Consider the following 26,268-nt stretch of genomic DNA (forward strand, 5'->3'; position numbering starts at 1 on the left):
CAACATGCCCCACTATAGAGTTCAATTAACTATATATTTTTATTCTTTAGCAATAGCAGTGGAAATATGCTATATGTTTTGTATACCTTTATTCCGACTAATTTATATTGACGTTCACTGGAATAAATGTGACAACTAGCCCCGACTCCCTGCCTGTTGCTGTTCGCCTCAGATCCAAGGCAATTTAGAGCAAATTTATCATTTAACAAACACCTTTATCCAAAGTGACACTTATTACAGGAACAATCCAAAAAGTTTCAAACCTATAATCTTTTAGGTTACACAACTATGGAAGAAAATCATGCTTGGTAAATCATAATTATAATAAAATGATGTCATGATTAAAAAAAAGTCAACCTATAGACTAAAAGATTGAGGCCAAAACTCAATTTTACGTTGACTTGATGCATTGAAAATTTTATTTGAGCCAACTGAAAATATGCGAACTGAAGGACTTTTAACCTTGGCACTTTAGTTGAACCAACTGAAAATTTCCAATACAGCAAGTTAACAAAATTGAGTTTTTGACCTCAAATCGTTTACAGTGTAGCCTACTATCATTTGACATAAGTCAGAATTATAAAATAAAGAGAAAATTAGGAAATACAGTCATCATGACAACAAATGTCGAGATTCTATGACATTTAATGACTTATAATTGTAACTTTTCATCTGAATCAATTATGACAGTATGTCAATTTCGAATTTTTGTGACATAGTATGTCATCGTTTTGACTTTTTATCCTACTTTGTATCCCATAATTATGACTGTGTCTGATCATGATTTCCCAAAGCATGATTTTATTTTTCTTATGTGGCATTAATGGGCATCCATAAACAACAATAAGAGGCATCCATGCACACATCTTTCTCACCTCTTTGACTTTCTCCCTCCGCTTGAGCGTCTCGGAATCAGATGGGTTTCCCTGGTCCTTCCCCAAAGCTGGTTTCAGCAGGCACTTTTTAAACGTCTCGTGGCTGAAAGTGGTGCCGTGTTGGGCGTTAAGAGCGGCCGAGGTGACCCGCTCGTCCCTGGCCGGCTGTTCGTGCGCCCTCGCCGGACTCCACTCGTCCTGCGCTCTACTCCCAACGGATCTCTCCACAGTTCTCGCTCCATGGGTGACCGAGGGCTTGCGGCTCACTTTAGGTTTGACATTCGCCTCAACCCCTTTTAAACCCGTCCGCTGATGCTCTTGATCCACGGGCACCTTTTTGGAAAGCTCATTGTCGGAGCCCACGGTCACCGCGGGACTCTCGTTCTTGGAGAGGAAGATGCGCTTCAGACGCACGGAGTCGGGTAGAAAGAAAAGAGCCCCGAAGCACAGAGTTACCAACCCTGACAGGAACAGCAGAAAGACGAATTTCTGAGACAGACGAAGCCCCATGCCCGATGCTGAGACACCGGGTAACTTTCGGAGAACCATTTAAACTCTCAACTTTCGCGTCACGCACGATTATACTGTGGGATACAACACAATGTGCGATCAAAACGTATCTTGTCTCGTGGTTAGAAAGCGCAAGCAACACGGATGTTGTGCAAACTGAACTCTCTCCTAGTCAAAGTGCCTAAATCTTTCTGAATCAATCGATTTAAGAGACCACAGGTGGCGTCAGCACATTTGCGCACAGCGAGAGCGTCATTGAGCATCACTGCTGCTTCCTTAAGTTTCAGTTTTAATCTCATCTGAGAGACCAAATTGAGACTTTTAAGGTTTTAAAGCAACAAAAATGTTACGCACATCCAAAATAACTCCTTTTAAAGATGATGATGCTCAAGGAGATGAAATTTAAGTTGCATACGCCTATAATAATATCTACAGCCAAAAAGCATCACATTAACACATGATAAAACATGACTGCAAACACACTGCTTATGGAAATGACAATGGTGCTCAATTAGTAGGCGAAATTAGGCGTTTATAAACCTAAATGCAAACATAAAGTTAAAGCAGCATTTAAGTAGTCAATAATGGCACGCACAGCCAACATGCATCAATCCCTTATATTAAAAGGAGAGCAAAGTGCCTGCAAACACACCAAAGATGATCACCTATGAGACACATAAAGGTTAAGCAGCATTTAAGTTGCCTAAAATGTCATGCACACCCAGCATTTATCTGAACGTCTTAATCAAAACACACGCAAATTCCCTACAAACACACCGCTTTCTGACAAAACGCACTTTTAAAAAGTGAAAGCATCGTATTAAAATGCCCTGTATTAAAAGGCAAGCATCAACGTGCTTCCACACAACTGCTTTCTAATGATGCTGATGATGAAGACTCGTGGCCAAACCGCGCAACACTGAAGTTTAGTGACTGAAATAAAACGCATCTCAGCTGATAAACCCCAAAATTGCAACCTCATAGGTTAGCCTACTTCACAATATCTACGTGCGTTTGGCACAGTGCACACCACTCCATCAAGAGCTGCAGAAATACATCCAAAGATCAAGTCAAAAGAGTCCGCGAACCGACGAGGCAGAAATTCGGTCCAAGTGTTTCTAAAAACTGTAGCTTTATGCGCAGTGCACGCGCTCAACTCTTCTGTGCTCCGAAAGTCTACGTCCAATGCACGAAGAAGGATGTTTGAGCTGATAAAGCGTGATCGGCAGAAGGATGGGTCATTCTTCGGAAATGTAATCTAATGAAAGCACGCTGTATCTTCCCATTACTGCGCGTTCTCTTCCGCGCTCGCCTGGTTCATCACCAGAGAAGGACGGAAGAAAACGCACGCCGATGAACGCGGGTCGCTGCGGGATATTCTCTCTGTAGACGCGTTGAAATGAAGCCGTTGTGATCCGCACAGAAGCTGAAACAGAGCTCGGTGAGTCTCGGAGATCTGGGCGGTCTGCCGCAAACGCGTCTGATCAGCAGCAGCGGTGAGCGCGAGCGAGTCATTACCGGCGCCGCGCGAGAGAGCGCAACCGCGGGCTCATACATCCATCGTGTGGCGGGTGTGGGTATCGTTTTCAAGAACCTGGTTTCCACTCCTTGGGGGAAAAAAAACTGCATTTGTATTTACAGTGGGAAATCTAAGTTTGTTTTCATTTTCAGTTCATTTTGGCGATTTGGCCCAAGTGGTGCTCACTGCAGAGTCAATGACGTCCAGCTCCTCCTCTCTGGACGTCTAATGGGAGGAGGAATAGAGTTACGGCTTCACCCATTAGGCCCAATTTACATTCAGAGAGGGGGAGCTGGACGCGCGCTCTTAAAAATAAAGGTTCTTTATTGGTATTGGTTCCATGAAGAACCATAGAACCGTTCCATTGCACTAAAAAATGCTCTAGATGATTAAAATGTTCTTTGCATAAAGGTTCTTTACATTAAAATGGTTATTTTTAATAATAAAAAAGAACTGTCAACTTAAAGGGATAGTTCACCCAAAAATGAAAATCCAGTCATCATTCACTCACCCTCATGTTCCAAACCTGTATGAATTTCTTTCTTCTGTTGAACACAAAATAAGATATTTTGAAGAATGTCAAAATATCTTCATACAATTTTTTTATATTTAAGAAACAAAGTAGCCAAACAGTTGACTTCTATTTTTTCCATACTATGGAAGTCAGTGGAGTCCATCAACTGTTTGCTTACTGACATTCTTCAAAATATCTTCTTTTTTACAAAGTCAAAGTAAGTGATTTCAACCATTTTGTATAGGTTTTAACTAACTTTAGTTTGCAACTATCATAAAAATATTTTACAACATTGTCAGTGGAAGATTCTAAAGCTATAATCTTAGAAAATATAAATCATTTTGGTCAATGGACCTTCTTCAGGCTTACTTTAATCGTAAAAGTATAAAGAAAACAATGTTTGAATGGAGTAATGCCACATATTCTGCTTATTCTGAGCCTGTAATATATTCACTATTAGAAGAAAAGGTTCCATATAGAACTCTAGCATATTATTGAATAATTTCTCCTTATATAGTACCTTTTTGGCATAAAGTCTTCTTTAAAATGTAATCAAGAACCCTACTTTCATTTTTAATGGGTTATTTAAAATGTTTCTATTGATAAAGTATTATGCTGTTTAATTAAAAAAAATGTGACCCTGGATCACAAAACCAGTCATAAGTCACACGGGTATATTTGTGGCAATAGCCAACAATATATTGAATGGGTCAAAATTATCGATTTTTCTTTTATGCCAAAAATCATTAGGATATTAAGTAAAGATCATGTTCCATGAAGATATTTTGTAAATTTCCTACCGTAAATATATAAAATATTTATTTTTGTGAGTGAATGCTCCACAATCGTGAACATAAATGGACAACTTTAAAGGAGATTTTCTCAATGTTTCGATTTTTTTGCACCTTCAGATTCCAGATTTTCAATAGTTGTATCTCGGCCAAATATTGTCCTATCCTAACAAACCATATACCAATGGAAATCTTATTTATTCAGCTTTCATGTGATGTATAAATCTCAACTTAAAAAAATTTACCCATGTGACTGGTTTTGTGGTCCAGGGTCACAAATAATGAATTTAAAAAATAATAATTAAAGGTTATGTATGAAGCGCCTGCCAAAATCCTTTAAGATTCTATAACCTTGTCTTCTAAGAGTGTTGCATTGCTGATATTCTGCTTGTTGTGAGAGAGTCACTGGCACTTAGTCTAGATTTAACTTGGTTTAGCAAAACAAAATGATTCACAAGTTTAAAGCGAATAAGCAACACAAACCAAGGCAGCAATCAATACAGAAATTCAACACATTTTCCAATTAAACTGGACGGAGACAGAGGACAGTTTTCCTGGAACATAACAAGACGAATGGTCCTGATTAATCCGGCGTTGATCATTAAGAAAAAACAACCAACCACAGCAGAAACTAAGTTAGTTAAACAAAGGTCAGGAAAAAATATAGTGCAATCGGCTGCAGAAAATTTCCATTCAGTGTTGATTGTTTCGGTCTCACGGGACGGCTGTTTACTGGACATTCCTAATGGGAAATGTGCTCTTATTCCCAACACAGGATGTTTAATTCAGAGAGCAGACGCTGTGTAAATGACCTGCAAAACCTCACAACAATACAATAATGCTTTGATTGTTAATATTTTGGAGACAGTAGATCTTCACTTCACATTCTCATATGCACAAGCTTTTGAGACTTGATAGTGATTCTGCATAGAGGAAAAAATAGCAATGCTCCCTATTCAATGTTAAAGTGTGTAAATAAGTTTAACATTTAAAGTCACTGCATGTGATTCCTCCTCATTTTCACCAGAGTGTGAGATGCCAATAAAACACTGATATTAAAATAGCCAGAAAGTTTCCCTCTGGGCATGAATTTGGAAAATGTTTCCCAAATGCTCAATAAGCATAAAATACTCACTCTATGCAGACTTTAATTTTAGGCTTATTGGCGCAGATGCAACTGTCTGATTCATCATTTCAATATTTCAAAGAAAGACACTAATCTCAGCACTCAAGAACAATCTGGGGCAAATAAGCATATCGTGATGCAAATAGGTCACATTAATCTCACCAGCCACATCAGAAGTGACTCTGCTCCTCTAAAGCAGTGAGTCAGAGCAATTTAACAGCATCCAAACAAGAGTAAATGAACTCTAATGCGGCCGAAAGTGCTGCTGTGTGTTCTAGGCCGAAAGACATGTTAAAGAGAGACAGTCTGATGTATTTAAGTGTCACAGTCCTTAATCAAAAGAATATGAAATGATAAAACAGAGCGAGTACATAAGCAGAATCAGATGCACAAAATCCAGGTTTCTTTGAAATTAGTTATATATAAAAATGTATATCTAACATAAAATTAGCCTAACATGAATTTTAGGTCGTTTTAAACACATGTACAGCCTATATGTACTAATAATAATGTTCATTAATATATACATTTTCCTTTAATTTTGGTTAAAGTTATTGTAATTTTGTAATTTTAATCATTTAAAAAATTTTATATATATATATATATATATATATATGTCTGTATAGTTTTTATTAACTTTTCATTTTTAGTAGGCTTATAGGCTATTTTTTTAGTTAGTTTAGTACTTCAACAACAAAAATGAGAAATCTTGCCAAATGGAAACTTGCTGAAATAATGACAATGGCTTTTGTTTTAGTTAATGTTAAACCCTGAGGGAAAGTAAGTAAATAATCTCATTTATATTAATTTTTTTATGCAAATTGTAGTGTTGACTGCTGTTTATCAAGCTCAACAAAGTTTTTATACTGTAAGAAAAATAACCTAATATTTTTTCTTATAAAGTTATCAATAACTGAATGAGCTTAATTTAGACTAAATCTGAATTTTGATGTTTATCTAGTCTTTATTAGTAGGAAATAATACATCAAGGTATAAAACTGCATTTAAAAAACATGGTTGCAAACTAATAAAATAAAGAAAAGAATCAAAGAAAATATAGCTCATAAAATGAAGTTTGACCCTTTGAAGCCGAGTTTCAGACCTGTGTTGGACTCCATCTGTAGAAAGAGCCATTTATATTTATGAAACGGCAGCGGCCTCTGCTGGTCGTGTCGTGCATCTCTGTATCTCGAACTAAGGCTCGAACAGCACGTGACAAAAGAAGTATGTCCGAATTCACAGTATTCATAAAAACAGTGGGCAAAAGTACCCGGATGACATAATACTTCCTTTGAGATTCTGAAGTGAGCATACGATTGACACTTTAGTATCCCATGAGGCCACGGGAGATGATTTATGAATGACAGTGAAGCGACGCAACTGACGCTGATCGCTTCTCAAAGCGCTGTACACAAGATAAGCAATAAGTGAAACAATGAATACAATAATAAAAAAAACTAAAATCAGCAAGCATACACTAGTCTAAAAAAAAAATTGTGTTGATTCATAAGAAAATAATTTGATCTTTAAAAAATCCCAAATGTCTGAGTTTCCCTAAGTTCAAGAGGAAGAGAGTTCCAAAGAATAGGAGCATAAGAAGAAAAAGCCCTGGCTGTCACACATAGATTTTAAGTGGGTTTGAGGGACAGCCAACAGATTAGAGTGTGAAGAGTGCAGTCTACGATTTGGGACGTAAGGAGTGAGTAATACTGATAAATAATGTGGAGCCAGGCCATGTATCATAATTTTAAAATCAACACAGAACCTGACCGGGAGCCAATGCAAGGATTAGGAGTGATATGATTGCATGCCCAGGATCCGGGCAAGTTTTGTACATGCTGAAACTTGTATGTAGATTTAGATAGGCCTACTCCAGCTAAAAGGGCATTACAGTAGGCAATCCGAGAGACAACCAAAATTTAGGATAGGACACAATCTCGTTATATTTCTGAGGTGAAAAAAAAATATGTTTAATAGTGTATATAAGGATCAAATGTAAGACTGGCATCAAAGATTACTCCAAAGTTCCTCAAATTTCTTGTATTCTCAAAACAGTACAATCAACAGAAAAGTAGGTATAGGGGGAACCAAGTAACATAACTTCAGTTTTACTACTATTCAAACTTCAAAAAAAATGTATTCATCCATATCTTGATCTCAGAAACACAAGCAGAGAGCAAGCAAACATCCAGATTTTCACCAGGGTTTGAGTATATAGAGTATCGTCAGCGTAAAAGTGAAACTGAAGGCCGATCGATCGCAACAGATGCCCAAGTGGTGACGAATATATTAAAGAGAAACGGACCTAAAACTGAACCCTGGGGAACACCAGAGATAACCCAAGGCAATGAACTGGGAACGGTCAGTAAAATAGGATTTAAACCAGTTTAAAGCTGTCCCCGAAAAACCAAAGCACTTTCTAGGTAAGTAAAAGACTATGATCAACAGTATCGAAAGCGTCTCTGAGATCAAGAAGGATGAGAATGGAAATAGCGGCAGAATCAGACGCCATCAACAAGTCATTGTGAACCCCGACCAGAGATGTTTCAGTGCTGTGAAAGTTACGAATACCTGACTGAAGGGGTTCGAAGACATTACCAACTCTAAGGTTTTCACACAAGTGAGAGTCAAGTCAAGTTTATTTGTATAGCGCTTTTCACAATACAGATTGTATCAAAGCAGCTTCACAGTATTAAATTTAAATAATACAACAAAGTTTATTTCAAGAGGAATTTATTGATTGATCAAATTAAATTAAATATCCCCAAAATATCCCCAACTGAGCAAGCCAAAGGCAACAGTGGCAAGGAACCGAAAAACTCCATCAAGTGACCTAATGGTGTCCTAAAACTCCATCAGGTGACCTAATGGAGAAAAAAAAACCTTGGGAGAACCCAGGCTCAGTCGGGGGCCAGTTCTCCTCTGGCATTTATGAGCTAGAGGCCGGATTGTAGTTTGAACTGTGGGATTATATGAATGCCTGGCTGAAGAGATGCGACTTTAATCTAGTTTTAAACTGGGAGAGCGAGTCTGAGCAACGAACAGTATCAGGAAGACTATTCCAGAGTTTTGGAGCCAAATGTGAAAATGCTCTCCCTCCTTTGGTGGTTCTGAATATCCTAGGTATGACCAAAAGCCTTGAATTTAGTGATCTTAAAGAGCGCGATGGATTATAGGGCGATAGAAGATCCGTTAAATAGACTGGAGCTAAGCCGTTTAGGGCTTTATAAGTCAGTAGCAATACCTTGTAATTAATACGGAACTTTATAGGTAACCAATGCAGTGATGATAAAATCACTGCAACAATGCAACAGAGTCAACAATGAGTTTCAGTGCTTTTGCCAAAAAACAGAAGATTTGAAATGGGCTGGAAATTGTTAAAGTCGTCCAGGGCAGCATTTTCTGTTCTTGGCACAGGAATTTTAAATGCTGCTGGAACAAACCCAAACTGCAGTGATTCGTTTATTATACTGAGGACAATAGGGCAAAATAACATCAAAGTGAGATATAAATAGACGAATGGGATCGAGCAAGCGAGTGGTAGACCTCATGAAACCTCCCTTTTGAGAGCCTCAGAATCAACACTGTAAAAAAAATTCTGTTAAATTTACGGAAAAAAACTGGCATCTGTGGTTACCAGAAATTTACAGTAAAAAAATACGGTTTTACAGACTTAGCTTAAAATTTACAGTAATAAACCGTATTTATTTCATTATCTGATAATATGATAATTTACCGACCTATTGAAGTTTTAAAATCTGTTTTGTACCCTTGTAATACACTGACAACCAATAATCACAGCAGCAATGAGAGTCACATGATCAATCAAAGCTCATCACAAGTAGTTCTTCCTCATGAAAGTTAATATTAATATGTATAGTAGCTGCACAGTCTCATTCACACAAACATTAAACACCATCATGGTAACACACATGAAATTTTAAAAATACAATAAACATTAATTTAACAACATTAAATGTAACATAAAACCCTAATGTACATAACTTAATTAGGAAAAAAACTAAGAAAACTATGACGAAACATTTATTTCAACACAAATACATCAAATGTGATGCGTCACGCAGGGAATTGTGGGAATGTCAATTTACATTTTTTCACTGTAAATTATACAATGACTTGTTCGTTTTCACTTCCAAAAACTGTAAATTTAATGGTATTTTACAGTAAAATTACATTAAATGTACCATTAGATCTATCACAGTTATTTACCGTATATAATAAGGAAACTTTCTGTTAACCAATTAACAGTTTTTCACTGTAGCATTTTTACAGTCTTTTACTGTTAAAATCACGATAATTTTTTACAGTGAAGCTGGGAGAAATTAGTGAGAGAACGTGACTTTAAATTAGCAAATGAGTCTAAATTAGTATCAAATTATTTAACTGAATTTGAATAAGAATTTGGGTTGCACTTTATTTTACAGCACGTGCACTTACACGTACTTACAGTATACGGGAACTACTGTAGTATACGTCGGGATTACAGTCATACTGCAGAACATACTTTTTAGCAATCGCAAAGTAATTTAATTCAAAATAACTTACTCTAGACTAGAGAGTATATACGATTTCGGACGCAGCATTCAAATGAAAGAGAAAACTGATGCTTTTTAGCAAATTAAAACTTTATTTGTGTATCTTTGATGACCATAAATGTTCCCAGAATGCAAGAGCAAAACTCTGAAGCTGTATAGGTGACTTGACAAATACAGTGAATCCTTGTAGTGTGTACACTCTTGGCTTTGACATTTGCAGATGATATCTCAAATCTTATATTGTGATATATTTTTTCTTGTATTTAAAATAAACATTTTGTTGCAAATACATGATGATGCACTTTATCAAACGACAATGAATTACATTAATAGATTATACGACAGCAGATTAATAACATACAGACAAACGCAGCTGGTGTTAAAGAACTGGTGACATTTTGACCACATCACACTGAGAAAAATGATTCATTGAATTTAATCAATTTTTTTATGGTAAGTGGTTGCACACAATTGATTTTAGCTACATTTAAACAAATGCATTAAGTTGAACTCAAATTGATTAAGTTCAACTTACTCAATGTGCAGAAAATCATCATTCCTATGAGTTAACCTGGATTAAAATCCATATAAAACCAGCAATCAACACATTTCTAACCAGCCTTTAATATTACATGACCTTTACACCACACAGAGCGGTAAAGCCTATGCTTTTACCGTAGTAAGTTGTTAAATGATTGGCTTAATTATTGCTGTAATCATGTTTGAAAGGTTCTTTTCATCATAAAGTGCTTCAAACGGCCTCTTAGATTTAATGAGGAAAGACTGTCAGCTTCATCTGCGTTTAGAAACAGAAGACTATGAAGTTATGAAGATGAAAGCTCATGATTATATCATCAAGATCTTCTCAGCACAAATTAACAGATGTTCATATGTTCATATTTGGTGTCTTTTGGTAAAATAAATAACAGCACATAATTCATGCACATTTCAGTAAATGTTTTTTATAAAGTCATTTCATTTAGAGTTTAAGAACAGTAAGCGTGTTACAGTCCTTCAGTCAAATATGCATGAGGATCGATACAACAACCTCGAGAATAAACCCTGAAACAGAAGCAAAAGATGAAGATTACTGTCATTTCATCGCCACCGAACGAAATGAGATAAGACATTGACTGGTCATTTGAAACCATGTTAAAGTGGCTTCATGTATGATCAGAGATCAACAGGTTTCTTCAGTCTTTTTTACATTAGTTAGTCCGCATTCGAGTCGCTTCCTGGAGTCACAAATAACATTAAAGTGAGCGCAGGACATTAAAGTGTCTGGAGTCAAGCGGTAAGCATCAGTGAAGAGACAAAAGACCACGATTGATCAAACCAACAGCAGTTTAAAGTTACAGCATGCATAAAAACAAAGACAAAATAACGTAAACTCACAGAATCGTCCGTGTGCTTCATGATAAAACCGTGATAAACTGATGACAGAAGGCAAAATTATGCAAAGCAAAAGTAAACCGAACATCATATAAAAAGGCTTTATGGTGAATACACAGAATACCATTAAATCAAACTCATCATTGGCATTCAGTCAAAGACAATAAAGCTTAAACAAATATTTCACTCAAAAATGTAAATTATACCATTATTTAATCACCCTCATGTTGTTCAAACAAGCTTATTAAAGTTAGCTAAAAACATTAAAAAGCTTCTTAAAATAAAAATGTTCTTTTTCATTTCAGCAATATAACTTGATGCACTAAAATAACATAAATTAATAAAATAAAAAAACAAGTAAAAATGACAATAAAATTACTAAAACTTGAAAACGGAAAAAATTAACTATAATAAAACTTAAACTTATAATTCAACTACAATTGTATGAACAAAAACATGCTCCTCTGGAAAATAAAAGCATGCAGCTTTAAACAAAATAAGGCTGAGTAAATAATGACAGAATTTGCATTTATTCGTTTAATTGTTTCCCCCTCTCCTCGTTACTGGAGCTGGTCATTGGTGTGAATACTGCAGTCCTGCTGTACATCAAGCCCAGGAACGCCGTCCTCCGTTCGCATCGCAAAACAACGGCTGTGAAACATTCGTGAGACGTAAACCAGCTCCGGTGAAGCACACACACCTTTCAGACAAGTGCATGAAACTGAAGAAAGGCAGAAGAGAGGACAGCCTCTCCGTTCAAAGGCAAAACAAGCTCACACAATAATTGGTCAGTTAGCATTGCAATTCTTCAAAGCAGAATATAGACATCTATGGAGCTTTAGAGTTCACATAAAATATATAGATATGATTTCACCACATCTAGATTAAAATAAGGCTAATCTACTATTTGTGCATGCAAAAGAGTCTCTGGATTTGATATATTATTTATTCTTTTTAAAATATGCAATGCACCTTCAGAGGCGGATCTGCTCCGGTCGCGGAGGAGAATCAAAGGAGTGTTTTCATTCTGGTCGTGCAAAAGATTTTAAAGGGAATAATTCAACATACAGGTTTTTAGAAGAGCCCGGACTCTGTGTAGTTCTTTCAGGAAACAATCTCACCGCAACACGAATCAGCATTAACCACCGGCAGGAGTGTGTGTGTGTGCGTGTGTGTGTGTGTGTGTGTGTGTGTGAAGGCTGAGCTATGGGGAAGAGTTTCGGGAAAGTGTCCAACTAAATCACGCAAACACTAGAAATATGTTTTCATTTACGCAGCTTTTTGGTAAATCATAATTATGACTAACTATATGAATAATGAAATAAAAAATGTGACATTCTGACAAAAGTCATAATTACAATATAAAAAGACACATTTATGACATTCAATCAACTTTTTGTGTCATTTCTTTTTTTTTTTTTGACTATCTCACAATTATGACTTAGTACGTCATAACTTAGATATTTTTTTGTTCATTTCCACTTTATAACATAATTATGACAATCTCATAATTTAAACTTTTTATCTCACAATTATGACTTAATTCTTTGACCTTTTGGTGTAATTTCCACTTTATCACATAATTATGACTTTTTATATCATAATTTTAACTCACAATTATGGCTTAGTACATCATAACTCCGACTTTGTCAATTTCCACTTTTTATTTCATAATTGTGGCTTAGAGTGTTGTAATTTTGCCTTTTTATCTCATAATTATGACTCACAATTATGACTTAATTCTTTGACCTTTTGGTGTAATTTCCACTTTATCACATAATTATGACTTTTTATATCATAATTTTGACTCACAATTATGGCTTAGTACATCATAACTCCGACTTTGTCCATTTCCACTTTTTATTTCATAATTGTGGCTTAGAGTGTCGTAATTTTGCCTTTTATCTCATAATTATGACTTTATCTCATAATTTTGACTCACAATTATGACTTTTGACTATGATTCTTTGACCTTTTATTGTAATTTCCACTATCACATAATTATGGCACAATTATGGCTTAGTTCGTCATAACTTGACTTTTTGACATTTTCCATTTTTTTTATATAAATTCTGGCCTAGTGTCGTAATTGTGCCTTTTTATCTCATAATTATGAGTTAGTATGTCAGTTTTAACTTTGACAATTTTGACTTTTTATGTCATAATTATGACTTTTTATCTCATAAAAAGGGTCAGGTTTACTTGGTTTATGAAATGAGGGTGAGTAAATACTGACATAATCGTGTCACTTTTGCACGAACTCTTCTTTTAAATCAAGGTTTGTGAATACGATGGTCCAGATCTTTCTCAGAGCGGTCATGACCGGTCACACAAGCGCTTTGAGTGCTTTTAAAATAAATAAGATTATTAAATTAAAATGATCTTTGTTATTAATAAAGTATAAGCAACGAAAACAAAACAGGATACATGATCACAACCAATCAATTTGGTCATGCAACTTTTTGGTGTAAAATCAAGTCCTTACAAATGCGAATCTCTGTGCGATCTCCACGAGTCTCTAGTTGGTTCTCAGGTCTGTTATGCAAATAAAGCGTGACTTCATCGGTCTTCCCGTGTGGTTAGCGCGTCGACAAAATAATTAGCCAGAGTAAATATGCACCATCTGACTGATAAATATAAGAAAGTTTCATATTATTGCTCCTGATAAACGAGTCTAATTCCTCGAGAGGTAAAACAACTAGTGATAAAGGAAAAAAAAGCCAATTTATGTGAACGAACAAAACATAACGAACAAGAAAACGCATCAATGCTCTGAAAACGACAACGGAAGTGTTTTACCTGAATATAGAGTGAGACTGAACAGTGCGAGCGTTTGGTAATGCATAGATCTGTTCCCTCGTGCAGAATATTATAATTCCACAGTGAAAGCCACATATAGACTTGATCACACGAGAGCAAACCAGGCGTGATGTGACCAGCAATAATAAGGACCAATGAGATTTCACTGTTCTGTCACTCATCGCTAGTTGGGATTAAAACATTTGAATCGCATCATGCCTAGTAAGAACAGAGTTAAGGCCCATTCACACCAACAACAATTACTATAACGATAACTATAACTATACAGGAATGGGATATTTCTGGGGGGGAAATGGCCTTAATTTCTAAATAAATTGTAAAATGTTACATTTTTCGAATACATTTATTGTATGCACGGATTGCTTGTGACTGCGCTGCGCGAGCTCACAGCGGCAGACTATTAGCATGTTAGCCAGGGCCAAACGAGAGTAGAAATCGGCACTGAAATGCTTTAACTCGCCTGTTGCCCGGTGACTTTATGAATTTTGACAATGCACGGTTGTGAGAATGTTATATGGCTTAGTGCGATCATCAAACCGCTACAGTTGTGATTATATAAATATACTGTATAGTCTGCCATGTTTCAGAGTAAAACTTAGTTCATGTTCAGTTTCGATTCAGTGTAAATGCTACTCTGCATGCGCTCTGTGTGTGTTTGAGACGCTTATAATCTGCATTCTTCCCGAATAATTCATAAATCTGTTGTTGTCAACATATATATTATTATTATATTATTAATATATTATATTATTAATATATTATTATTATTAATATACGTATTAATAGTATGTACTAATTTAATAAAATATATATTTTTTTTTTTATTATATCAATAATTGTGCGTGGGGGGGTGGGGGTGTTCCTTCTCTTTTGTCTTTAGCTGATCACATGCCTGACTATATTATCGTCCACACCAATGCACAATAACGTTCTGTCATTTATAGTCTGCAAGCTCTTTAAAGTCTGGTGGATTCTGATTGGCTAACTGGTGGGTTCTGATTGGCTAACTGGTGGATTCTGATTGGCTAACTGGTGGGTTCTGATTGGCTAACTGGTCAATGTTTTAATAAAATCTACCGATGCCGATATTGTTATCTCTGTCGTGTGGACTCTGCTATCCTTTTAAATTTAGAACGATTTTTAAAACTATATCTTTAATGTTTTCGAAATATCGTTTTAAACATCGTGCTTGGTGTGAACAAGCCTTTGGGCTTAAAATAAAAAGAACAATGTCAAGCGAAAAAAATAAATGGCTATCTTTGATTGCTCCCTTTCATTTTCTTTATTTTGGTTCATCAACAGTTTGGTTTTCCTGACGTTTCTTCTCTCTTCCTATAGAATATAAATCTGTCCTCCATGTTCCAGCAGATCCAGTTCTGCTCTCTCAGGGGAGGAAGGGTTCGTCCTCGTCTTCCTCGTCGGCGGCGGGCCCCGGATCGCTCAGACAGCGCATGAGTCGCTGCGGCTCCTTATCATCATCCTCGTACGCCATTTTGTCCTTGCTCTCCTTCGCAATAGAGGGTGCTTTCATCACCAGGCCGCCCTCCTCCTTGCTTTCCTTCGGCTGGCTTGCTTTGCTGCCGAACTCTTCCCGCATGTTGCCGGACTCCGGGGTCTGCGGTGAGGCCAGGTCCACTTTAATGGTGGGGATGCTCTCTGTGCCAGCCTTGATGCCCCACGCCTGAGGGTCTGTTTCAGAGAAGAGGGAAATCTATCACACTAAACCTCTTTCTTAATCAGTATTTTACTCCAGTGTTCTAACAAACTGAATTAAAAAAGATAAAGAAAAGTAAAAAATATACAAAAAAAACCCCTCAAATTTAAACGAAAATTTAAATATATTAACAACATTAAAATAAAACATAAATCAAAATATATTTATAAAATACAATATTATAGTATATAAATAATATTAAAATAGCACTGTTTTACTTAAAGATAAATTAACTTAAAAAGCATAAGTATAATTAATTATAGAATTGGCTATGGATTATAAATATTTTGTGTGTGTTCGAAGTAAAAAGCGAAAATATTTTTTATAAAGTTTATGTTTGAAACAAGAATTTTTTTTCTTCAATATTTATCAATTAACATTCTAAAAAATATATAGTGTAATCTTACTAAATTGTGCTTATTTAATTGCATTAAAGTATTTTTACTGGAAAATAAATAAATATTGATTAAAACAATTATTTGTTACAGTGAAAACAGTTCATTTATGCAATTCAAATATATAATTCACTGTAATAAGGGATTCAAGATGGTTTTCTGATTATTGCAATATGATGCATTTCTTGATTCTAGCCATTGTTACTATAGCTTATGTCAAAGTACTACAGTTATTTTTTACTACTGTAAACCATGGTAATTCACTATAGTGTCTGCTATATTCACTATATATCTCTAATATCCATTTACCACAATTGTATTGTAACAATAACTTGGTAGATGTTTGTAAGGAATATGGCTTGATTGTGTTGAACATGGAGAGTTATGCATATGATTAAATCTGCTGAATCACTAGGGGGCGCTGTGCAACAACTGAAACCTGAGTGATCTACCACACATTCACTGAGAGGAAAGACCTGGCGCTGCAGAGACAGATTTCAGTGACACAACAGGATCCTAAAGTCATATATCTGTGATCCAGCAGAGAAAGCGTGCGCTCACCTGAAGCCAGTCGAGCTCGAGTAATGGTCGGGGAATCAGGAGGCGGAGCAGGAACAGTGAGGTGATTGTTCATCAGTGAGATCTGAAAGAAACAGTCTATTATGATTAATAAAGCACATTCCAGCTATCAGTGGCTTTAACTGAGATGAGTTTTGGTGGCCAGTAACTTATATACTGCCAATATACATATATAATAGAGCATAACAATTAATTGAGATGCACAAAATTGCTGAAATTAAATGAATGAATAAGGCCATTGGAAACGACACAACTTATCTAATCAGCTAATATTGATATTTTTTTCATATCCAATGATGAATCAATCAATCGTTAATGTCAAACCTTCTTTTCCAGCTCTATCATCCTCTTGCGTTTGATGAGGTCGTTCCAGCCGTCCTCGAACGGATCAGCCACCAGCGTGTGTCTGTTGTACGAGCGCAGCTGAAAAAGCAGAAGACAATCTAGCTTGATCTGAATGACTCTCACGAGTGAATGAAACCGAAAGAAGCCTGGTTTGAGAGTGTGAAGTGAAGTGCTGACTCACTCTCTGGCGGGTCCTCTGCAGGTTTGTGCGCAGGATCTTCCGGATCTCTTCCTCACGGGACTTGGAGAGCTGCGGCAGAGCTCGGTCCTGAGGAGTCTTCTTAGGCTGGATGTTCCTGGAAAACAAAATGAAAAACTCATTATCATAGAATAAAAAAAAATCAGACCCATACATTCTATAAGCATTCCATGAACTCCTTATGTTCTATTTACAGTAGTGGCCAAAAGTGACGTCTGGCCTAGGAAAATAGACATCTTCACCCTTTATTTGAATATTATTAAAGATTTCGTAAGCATATTGCAGAGTATTGCTTGGAGGCAATTGTTTTATTTGTGATAACGTAATTATATTTTTTATATAATTTTTGGTTATATAATTTTTGGTTATATAATTTTTGGTTATATAATTTTTGGCCAGGCTGTCATACGATATAAAAAAATTATGAACACATGCAAAAAAAAAAAAAAAGAAAAGAAAAGAAAGAATCAATGAATATCACAGTAGCAACTGATTATGTTGTAGTCAATATATGCTTTTTGTTTTTGCATAGTAAAATAAAACCTGTAGTTTGCCTTTTTTTTTGCCAAATAATATTGTCAGCTAAAAACATCAACCAAGTTTAGTGTTTTGTTCTTCCCTCATATTTAAAATATTTTAAAAATAGAAACTATTCCTCATATATTGATGGTTTAATTAAACTTGTAGGGACATTAAAAACAAATATCCACTTTTTCTCCTGAATATAATTCCACACATTCTCCATTCATTATATCAATTCCTTTCAGATTCCTTTCATTCTATGTTCTATATGCATTCTAAAAACTTGTTCTGTGCAATGCTTCATATGCATTTTTCACAATCCATTACATATTTTGCATGCATTCAACACATTCTCTTAATATTCATTCACACTCCAAAAATTCCACACGTTCTACTACAATATTCCATGCATTCAATATACTAATGCTATAAACATGCTATAATCATTCTTTAAATTCAATGCAGATTCCACACTTTCTATATGCATTCTACACAATTCCATAATTGTTAGTCGTGATGCAGGCGAGGTGTGTACTCACTGCATGGAGATGGTGGAGGGCATGGCAGAAGGCAGCTTGGATCCTCCTCCGCTCTCCACCAGCTCGATGGCCTGCTTCATCTCCATCTTGTGGTAGAAGGCGATCAGCTGAGGTTCTTTGGAGCGCTCACCCGCTATCAGGCACTTCTTTATGTACTTCTTATTGAACCGGTTCAGTCTGGAAATGAGAAGGAAAAGGTGATGCTTTTGATATGATCGCTGGAGGGATAAAGTCCAGATAACAAACCCCTTGCCTCCAGCATCATTAGTGGCAGAGGAAACACTGAAACTGTGTCTGAAGTGTGGTAGAGATGGGCACACATACCTTCAAATACTTATAAAAAAGAATATATATTTTTTTAGATATATTTTTCAGAGAAGAAGCACAAATAGTTTGATCCATTTTATTCATATATGTGACCCTGGACCACAAAACCAGTCACATGGATCTTTTTTTTATTATTGAGATGTATACATCATCTGAAAACTGAATACATAAGCTTTCCATTGATGTGTGGTTTGTTAGGATATGACAATATTTGTCCGAGTTACAACTATTTGAACATCTGGAATCTGAGGGAGCAAAAAAAAAAAAAAAAATCGAAACATTGAGAACATCTCTAAAGTTGTCCATTTATGTCTGCGATTGTGCTGCATTCACTCACAAAAATAAATGTTTAATATATTTACGGTAGGAAATGTACAAAATATCTTCATGGAACATGATCTTTACTTAATATCCTAATGATTTTTAGCATAAAAGAAAAAACTATAATTTTGACCCATACAATGTATTGGTGACTATTGCCACAAATATACCCGTGTGACATGTGACTGGTTTTGTGATCCAGTGTCACATATAAATGTGTGTGTGAATAAAATGGATCAAACTATTTGTGCTTCTCCTTCTCTGATCCCAAATCTGATCCTGAAACTCACTTTCTCTTCAGCAGCAGCAACAGCACAGTATATAAGGATGAAAAGACTAAACTCGGCCAAATATACTAAAAACATGTCTGATTTTAATGGATAAACATCACTGACGTTAGCCAATCAAAAACATGTCATATCTAAATTCTTCATCAAACACCAGATGTAGGAGTCATTATGATTTCATTTAGAATTCAAATAATCACTTAAAAATCACCAAATTTGACTTTTTAAGTTTTATACGTACTTGTCTTTCCAGTGATGATGTCCATAATGTCCACATATATCCTCAATGCCAGTTAGCAGATGGTCCAAAAACTAAAAGACAAATGTACGCGCTATTAAGTAAACATAAATGACAATATCTGTCAATAACGCTGAGATTATCAGTTAAATATCTAACAGAAGCTACAGCTGACTATGATGTTGACAATGAGCAATAAAGTGGACAGCAGAGAGGTTTCTGCCAATCACTTAAAGCATTAACGATGATGAGACGCCCATGCAAATGGGTGTTTCCATAGCAACAATCAGTTTTATGAGTGGTGAATAAATGGCAATTTGTGGGCAAAATGTTCTGTACTGAGTTTTGTGGAGTGGATCCAAGCTCATGTCTGGCGTACAAACAGCAACATGCTCTTTCTGCACAACATTCACATTCAACTCATGAGGATGAGACTCTGTAAACATTCAAGTTCATATTTAACTTATAACTATATATAGTTATAAGTTAAATATGAACTTGAATGTTTACAGAGTCTCATCCTCATGAGTTTAATGTGAATGTTCTGCATATGAAGAGTTCAGATGCAAAAGCCTCTAAGTGCCATCTGGAATTTTCTTCTAGAATGATCATTTTTATCAAGCTCGTATATTTAAATTCAGTAATTTCACTTAAATGGCAATGCAAATTACCTATGAACTGTCATTTAAGTGAAATTACTGAATTCCAGATGGCACTTAGAGGCTTTTGCATATATATATATATATATATATATATATATATATATATATATATATATATATATATATGTATATATATTAGGGCTGGTCCGAATACCATTTTTTGAGCTTCGAAGCTTCGGTAGTAATGAACATCGAATATTCTAAGCTTCGGAGAGAGGGGGCTGAACATATTCTTCTCTCTAATAAAGGCAGTGTTCTCTATGTGTCTGTCTCTCCATTTGCATTTTGATTATTTCGAGAACCGTTCATCCAATCGACTTCACAAGGGAGTGCAGTGTCGCATTAGGTGCAATATAGATGGACACGCGAGACGCGACACATTCAGAATGAATGAACTTTTAATAAACTACAGAACAGCGCGAGCGGGAAGCGGCGCACCTCACACACGGGCAGGGCTTATATACTCCGAGAACGGACACTGCACTAGTGATATTAAACACATCTTCCCCATGAACAACACAAAGAAAATACACTCGCACGTAACACACACACACAGGTCTGTTAACTTAAGCAATACTTTTAATAAGGTAGTCTAATATTTTTCTGACTTACAAATTACTGACACAGTAAAGGGTAGATTTAAATAAAGAAAAACGAAATTTAAATAAAGAAAAACGAAATTTAAATAAAGAAAAAAACGAAATTTAAATAAAGAAAAAACGAAATTAAGTTAAATTAAAAATGAGATTAATTTAGATTGATAATAACAGGTAAAAAGCTTAATACATTTTGTTTCTATTATTCTATTTTCCACAATCTCAAAGCAACAGCTTAACCCAAAACACAAGCTCAGGCATGCACTTCTGTCCACACACACACTCCGCTGTTCTGCACTTCTGTCCACACACACACTCCGCTGTTCTGCACTTCTGTCCACACACACACTCCGCTGTTCTGCACTTCTGTCCACACACACACTCCGCTGTTCTGCACTTCTGTCCACACACACACTCCGCTGTTCTGCACTTCTGTCCACACACACACTCCGCTGTTCTGCACTTCTGTCCACACACACACTCCGCTGTTCTGCACTTCTGTCCACACACACACACTCCGCTGTTCTGCACTTCTGTCCACACACACACTCCGCTGTTCTGCACTTCTGTCCACACACACACTTCGCTGTTCTGCACTTCTGTCCACACACACACTCCGCTGTTCTGCACTTCTGTCCACACACACACTCCGCTGTTCTGCACTTCTGTCCACACACACACTCCGCTGTTCTGCACTTCTGTCCACACACACACTCCGCTGTTCTGCACTTCTGTCCACACACACACTCCGCTGTTCTGCACTTCTGTCCACACACACACTCCGCTGTTCTGCACTTCTGTCCACACACACACTCCGCTGTTCTGCACTTCTGTCCACACACACACACTCCGCTGTTCTGCACTTCTGTCCACACACACACTCCGCTGTTCTGCACTTCTGTCCACACACACACACTCCGCTGTTCTGCACTTCTGTCCACACACACACTCCGCTGTTCTGCACTTCTGTCCACACACACACTCCGCTGTTCTGCACTTCTGTCCACACACACACTCCGCTGTTCTGCACTTCTGTCCACACACACACTCCGCTGTTCTGCACTTCTGTCCACACACACACACTCCGCTGTTCTGCACTTCTGTCCACACACACACACTCCGCTGTTCTGCACTTCTGTCCACACACACACACTCCGCTGTTCTGCACTTCTGTCCACACACACTCCGCTGTTCTGCACTTCTGTCCACACACACACACTCCGCTGTTCTGCACTTCTGTCCACACACACTCCGCTGTTCTGCACTTCTGTCCACACACACACTCCGCTGTTCTGCACTTCTGTCCACACACACACTCCGCTGTTCTGCACTTCTGTCCACACACACACACTCCGCTGTTCTGCACTTCTGTCCACACACACACTCCGCTGTTCTGCACTTCTGTCCACACACACACTTCGCTGTTCTGCACTTCTGTCCACACACACACTCCGCTGTTCTGCACTTCTGTCCACACACACACTCCGCTGTTCTGCACTTCTGTCCACACACACACTCCGCTGTTCTGCACTTCTGTCCACACACACACTCCGCTGTTCTGCACTTCTGTCCACACACACACACTCCGCTGTTCTGCACTTCTGTCCACACACACACTCCGCTGTTCTGCACTTCTGTCCACACACACACTCCGCTGTTCTGCACTTCTGTCCACACACACACTCCGCTGTTCTGCACTTCTGTCCACACACACACTCCGCTGTTCTGCACTTCTGTCCACACACACACTCCGCTGTTCTGCACTTCTGTCCACACACACACTCCGCTGTTCTGCACTTCTGTCCACACACACACTCCGCTGTTCTGCACTTCTGTCCACACACACACTCCGCTGTTCTGCACTTCTGTCCACACACACACTCCGCTGTTCTGCACTTCTGTCCACACACACACTCCGCTGTTCTGCACTTCTGTCCACACACACACTCCGCTGTTCTGCACTTCTGTCCACACACACACTCCGCTGTTCTGCACTTCTGTCCACACACACACACTCCGCTGTTCTGCACTTCTGTCCACACACACACACTCCGCTGTTCTGCACTTCTGTCCACACACACACACTCCGCTGTTCTGCACTTCTGTCCACACACACACTCCGCTGTTCTGCACTTCTGTCCACACACACACTCCGCTGTTCTGCACTTCTGTCCACACACACACTCCGCTGTTCTGCACTTCTGTCCACACACACACACTCCGCTGTTCTGCACTTCTGTCCACACACACACACTCCGCTGTTCTGCACTTCTGTCCACACACACACACTCCGCTGTTCTGCACTTCTGTCCACACACACTCCGCTGTTCTGCACTTCTGTCCACACACACACTCCGCTGTTCTGCACTTCTGTCCACACACACACTCCGCTGTTCTGCACTTCTGTCCACACACACACTCCGCTGTTCTGCACTTCTGTCCACACACACACTCCGCTGTTCTGCACTTCTGTCCACACACACACTCCGCTGTTCTGCACTTCTGTCCACACACACACTCCGCTGTTCTGCACTTCTGTCCACACACACACTCCGCTGTTCTGCACTTCTGTCCACACACACACTCCGCTGTTCTGCACTTCTGTCCACACACACACACTCCGCTGTTCTGCACTTCTGTCCACACACACACACTCCGCTGTTCTGCACTTCTGTCCACACACACACACTCCGCTGTTCTGCACTTCTGTCCACACACACTCCGCTGTTCTGCACTTCTGTCCACACACACACTCCGCTGTTCTGCACTTCTGTCCACACACACACTCCGCTGTTCTGCACTTCTGTCCACACACACACTCCGCTGTTCTGCACTTCTGTCCACACACACACTCCGCTGTTCTGCACTTCTGTCCACACACACACTCCGCTGTTCTGCACTTCTGTCCACACACACACACTCCGCTGTTCTGCACTTCTGTCCACACACACACACTCCGCTGTTCTGCACTTCTGTCCACACACACACACTCCGCTGTTCTGCACTTCTGTCCACACACACACTCCGCTGTTCTGCACTTCTGTCCACACACACACTCCGCTGTTCTGCACTTCTGTCCACACACACACTCTGCTGTTCTGCTCTAGCCAGAGAATACTCCCGTTGCAGGAACACTTTAGTAAGCCAAGAAGCAGCAAATATATTTATTAAGTATAACGAGGTTGGGTTCCTTCAACTGTCCATCCTATTAAAATGGCTAGGCTATATAAGATAATTGTAAAAAAAAACAGTATTGTATTTCGTCAGATTTTATAGTGTTGAACATATTCAAGTGCGAATGAGAACCGTTTCGAGGGGGAGGCCAGGTGTGAAAAAAAATTCTCAAGTCAAATTTTCTAATCGAATACCAACCCCCCGAACGAATATTCGAATATTCGGGTCCAGCCCTAATATATGTAAGCAATAAGGTACTTGAGGCAAGTGCTGTATTGTGAATAAGTAACAGCTGAAGGGGTTGCAGGTACTCCGCTTCGTGTCGTGCCTAACAACGCCCTTCAGCCGTTACTTATTCACGATACAGCACTTGCCTCGAGTACCTTATTGCTTTTATAAAACGGTTGCCACACAATACAAATATTACAGCCGAAAAATATTTATCTATGCAACTTCCATGAAGTAAAAATCACTAAAAGCATTCCTTCCGCTGGAAAAAATAGTCCCTGTCCGTAAACAGCAACAGAAGTTACATACATTATTTCGCCAATAGATGGCGGCAAACACTGTCTTATGAATGAGTCAGTCGGTGGAGAAGACTTTTATATTGAAAAGACTCAAACTTGTTTTCATGGAGAAGGAAGACCCAACTGACAGATGACACGGGAAAACCCCTTAACGGTTAACTGTTAAAAGGACAAGATATCGCAGCGGACATTCAAACGGAATATTTTATTATGAATATAGGACTGACCTGAAGGAAAATGCAGTGTCTAACTTACTGTGAATGCAGGTAACTTTACACTCGCTTTCTCGATCTCTCACAATACTCCACTATAGCTTCAATGGACAATATCAATGAGATCGCACATGTGTTTAATGGTGCCTTCACGTGCTATGGAAAAGATGATATTTTCCACTTGTGAACTGGTATTTACCAGTGTGTTGTGTTCAAGTGCTTTTGTTGTCGTAATGTAGGTAAAAAAAAAAATGGACTCACAGATCCAGACCTGTTATTTGGCTAAAACAATTTTAGATAGCTTAAGTCAGTAAATCATGGTGTCGCTGGCGTACACTACAGACAAAATACATTCACGTGAGTAAATTGCCTGACCGCTCATTACTAGGAGGCTCCTATTGACTGCTAGCTAGCATCTGCTCTGGGTAGGTAACAACAAACCAAACTGACACTGAGTGTTAACGCATTATATTACAATTTTTAATGACACAATATTGTATAGGCTACAAAAACTATCCGCTAACAGTAGCAAAAAAACGTTTAGTTGTGTGCAATGCTTATTCATGACTCTTGCGTTGCTCTCCGCCATTTTGAAAAGGTCAAAGGTTATCTCATCTCGGCAACTCGTGCATCAAAATATTCTACGAGTTGCCCAGTGGAAAATACCACATGAGGGGGTGTTCATGTGCATTTTCCACGTCGGCTTTTGGTATTTACCATAATTACCATAGTACGTGAAGGCACCATAAGTTGCTAAGAGTGGTTGCTAGGGGTGTTGTAGTGATACATAGAACCATAGATATTATATAGAGACCCATTGGGTGAAGCGGTCATAGCCGTGTTTTATCGTGAATAAAGTACAGCTATTGACCAATCAGAATCAAGGATTGAAACTAACCGTTTTATAAATATATATATATATATATATATATGCATTTATTTGATAAAAAATACAGTAAAAACAGTTATATTGTAAAATATTATTACAATTTAAATGAACTCGTTTCTGTTGTAATATATTGTAAAATGTAATTTATTTGAGATCAAAGCTGAATTTTCAGCATCATTACTCCAGTCTTCAGTGTCACATGATCCTTCAGAAATCATTCTAATATGATGATTTGATGCTAAAGAAACATTTATGATTATTATTAATAATTAATGCCGTTTCTCTTTAGATTCTCACTAATACATTTACCATTACTGTTTTACAGTTGATTTGTAACGATTTTTATCTATCGCATAAATAATAATGAGAATGCATTTGTTGCATTTGCATCATTTTTTTTTTTTTACTTCTGCATAATGGTAAAAAGAATGTGCTTAAATCTCATGAACATTATGTCAAAATGCAAAAAAAAAAAAAAAAAAAAAAGTCCTTGAAATATTCTGGGCCGATTTCTTGAGATTCATCTGGTCCCTTGGTCTTACAATCTTCTGATTCCTGTCATTCTAAAAATATCAAGCTGCATTTCTGTGTGAAACTGTGACTTTATCAGCACACAACCAGCAGGTGGCGCTCACACAC

General features: G+C 37.8%; 2 protein-coding genes and 2 long non-coding RNA genes across 5 annotated transcripts in view; 1 reads left to right on the forward strand and 3 right to left on the reverse strand.

The window, feature by feature from the left end:
* Window positions 1-2,893, reverse strand: part of LOC309483395 (mannosyl-oligosaccharide 1,2-alpha-mannosidase IA) — a 217,689-nt gene extending 214,796 nt beyond the window's left edge. The window contains exon 1 of one of the 2 annotated variants that reach the window (XM_082149221.1): window positions 876-2,893. In XM_082149221.1, coding sequence (XP_082005347.1) covers window positions 876-1,424 — 549 coding nt within the window. In that variant the 5' untranslated portion in view covers window positions 1,425-2,893. The remainder of the gene's footprint in view (window positions 1-875) is intronic. The other variant, XM_082149222.1, reaches the window with a different exon arrangement.
* Window positions 1-26,268, forward strand: part of LOC309483423 — a 309,493-nt gene that overhangs the window by 152,828 nt on the left and 130,397 nt on the right. The window lies entirely within an intron of this gene.
* LOC309483416 lies at window positions 10,834-14,872 on the reverse strand. The gene is made up of 2 exons (XR_014200549.1): window positions 13,256-14,872; window positions 10,834-12,835 (listed from the first exon to the last, which is right to left on the reverse strand). It is a non-coding gene; the product is annotated as an uncharacterized lncRNA (long non-coding RNA).
* Window positions 15,362-26,268, reverse strand: part of slc9a1a (solute carrier family 9 member A1a) — a 69,459-nt gene continuing 58,552 nt past the window's right edge. The window contains exons 7-12 of the mRNA XM_082149217.1: window positions 19,573-19,643; window positions 18,397-18,573; window positions 17,318-17,432; window positions 17,116-17,214; window positions 16,774-16,855; window positions 15,362-15,792 (exon numbers count right to left, since the gene is read on the reverse strand). Of these exons, the coding sequence (XP_082005343.1) occupies window positions 15,488-15,792; window positions 16,774-16,855; window positions 17,116-17,214; window positions 17,318-17,432; window positions 18,397-18,573; window positions 19,573-19,643 (849 nt within the window). The 3' untranslated portion in view covers window positions 15,362-15,487. The remainder of the gene's footprint in view (window positions 15,793-16,773; window positions 16,856-17,115; window positions 17,215-17,317; window positions 17,433-18,396; window positions 18,574-19,572; window positions 19,644-26,268) is intronic.

Source organism: Leuciscus leuciscus, assembly GCF_965113295.1.
Source record: "Leuciscus leuciscus genome assembly, chromosome: 20".
NCBI classification, from domain to species: domain Eukaryota; kingdom Metazoa; phylum Chordata; class Actinopteri; order Cypriniformes; family Leuciscidae; genus Leuciscus; species Leuciscus leuciscus.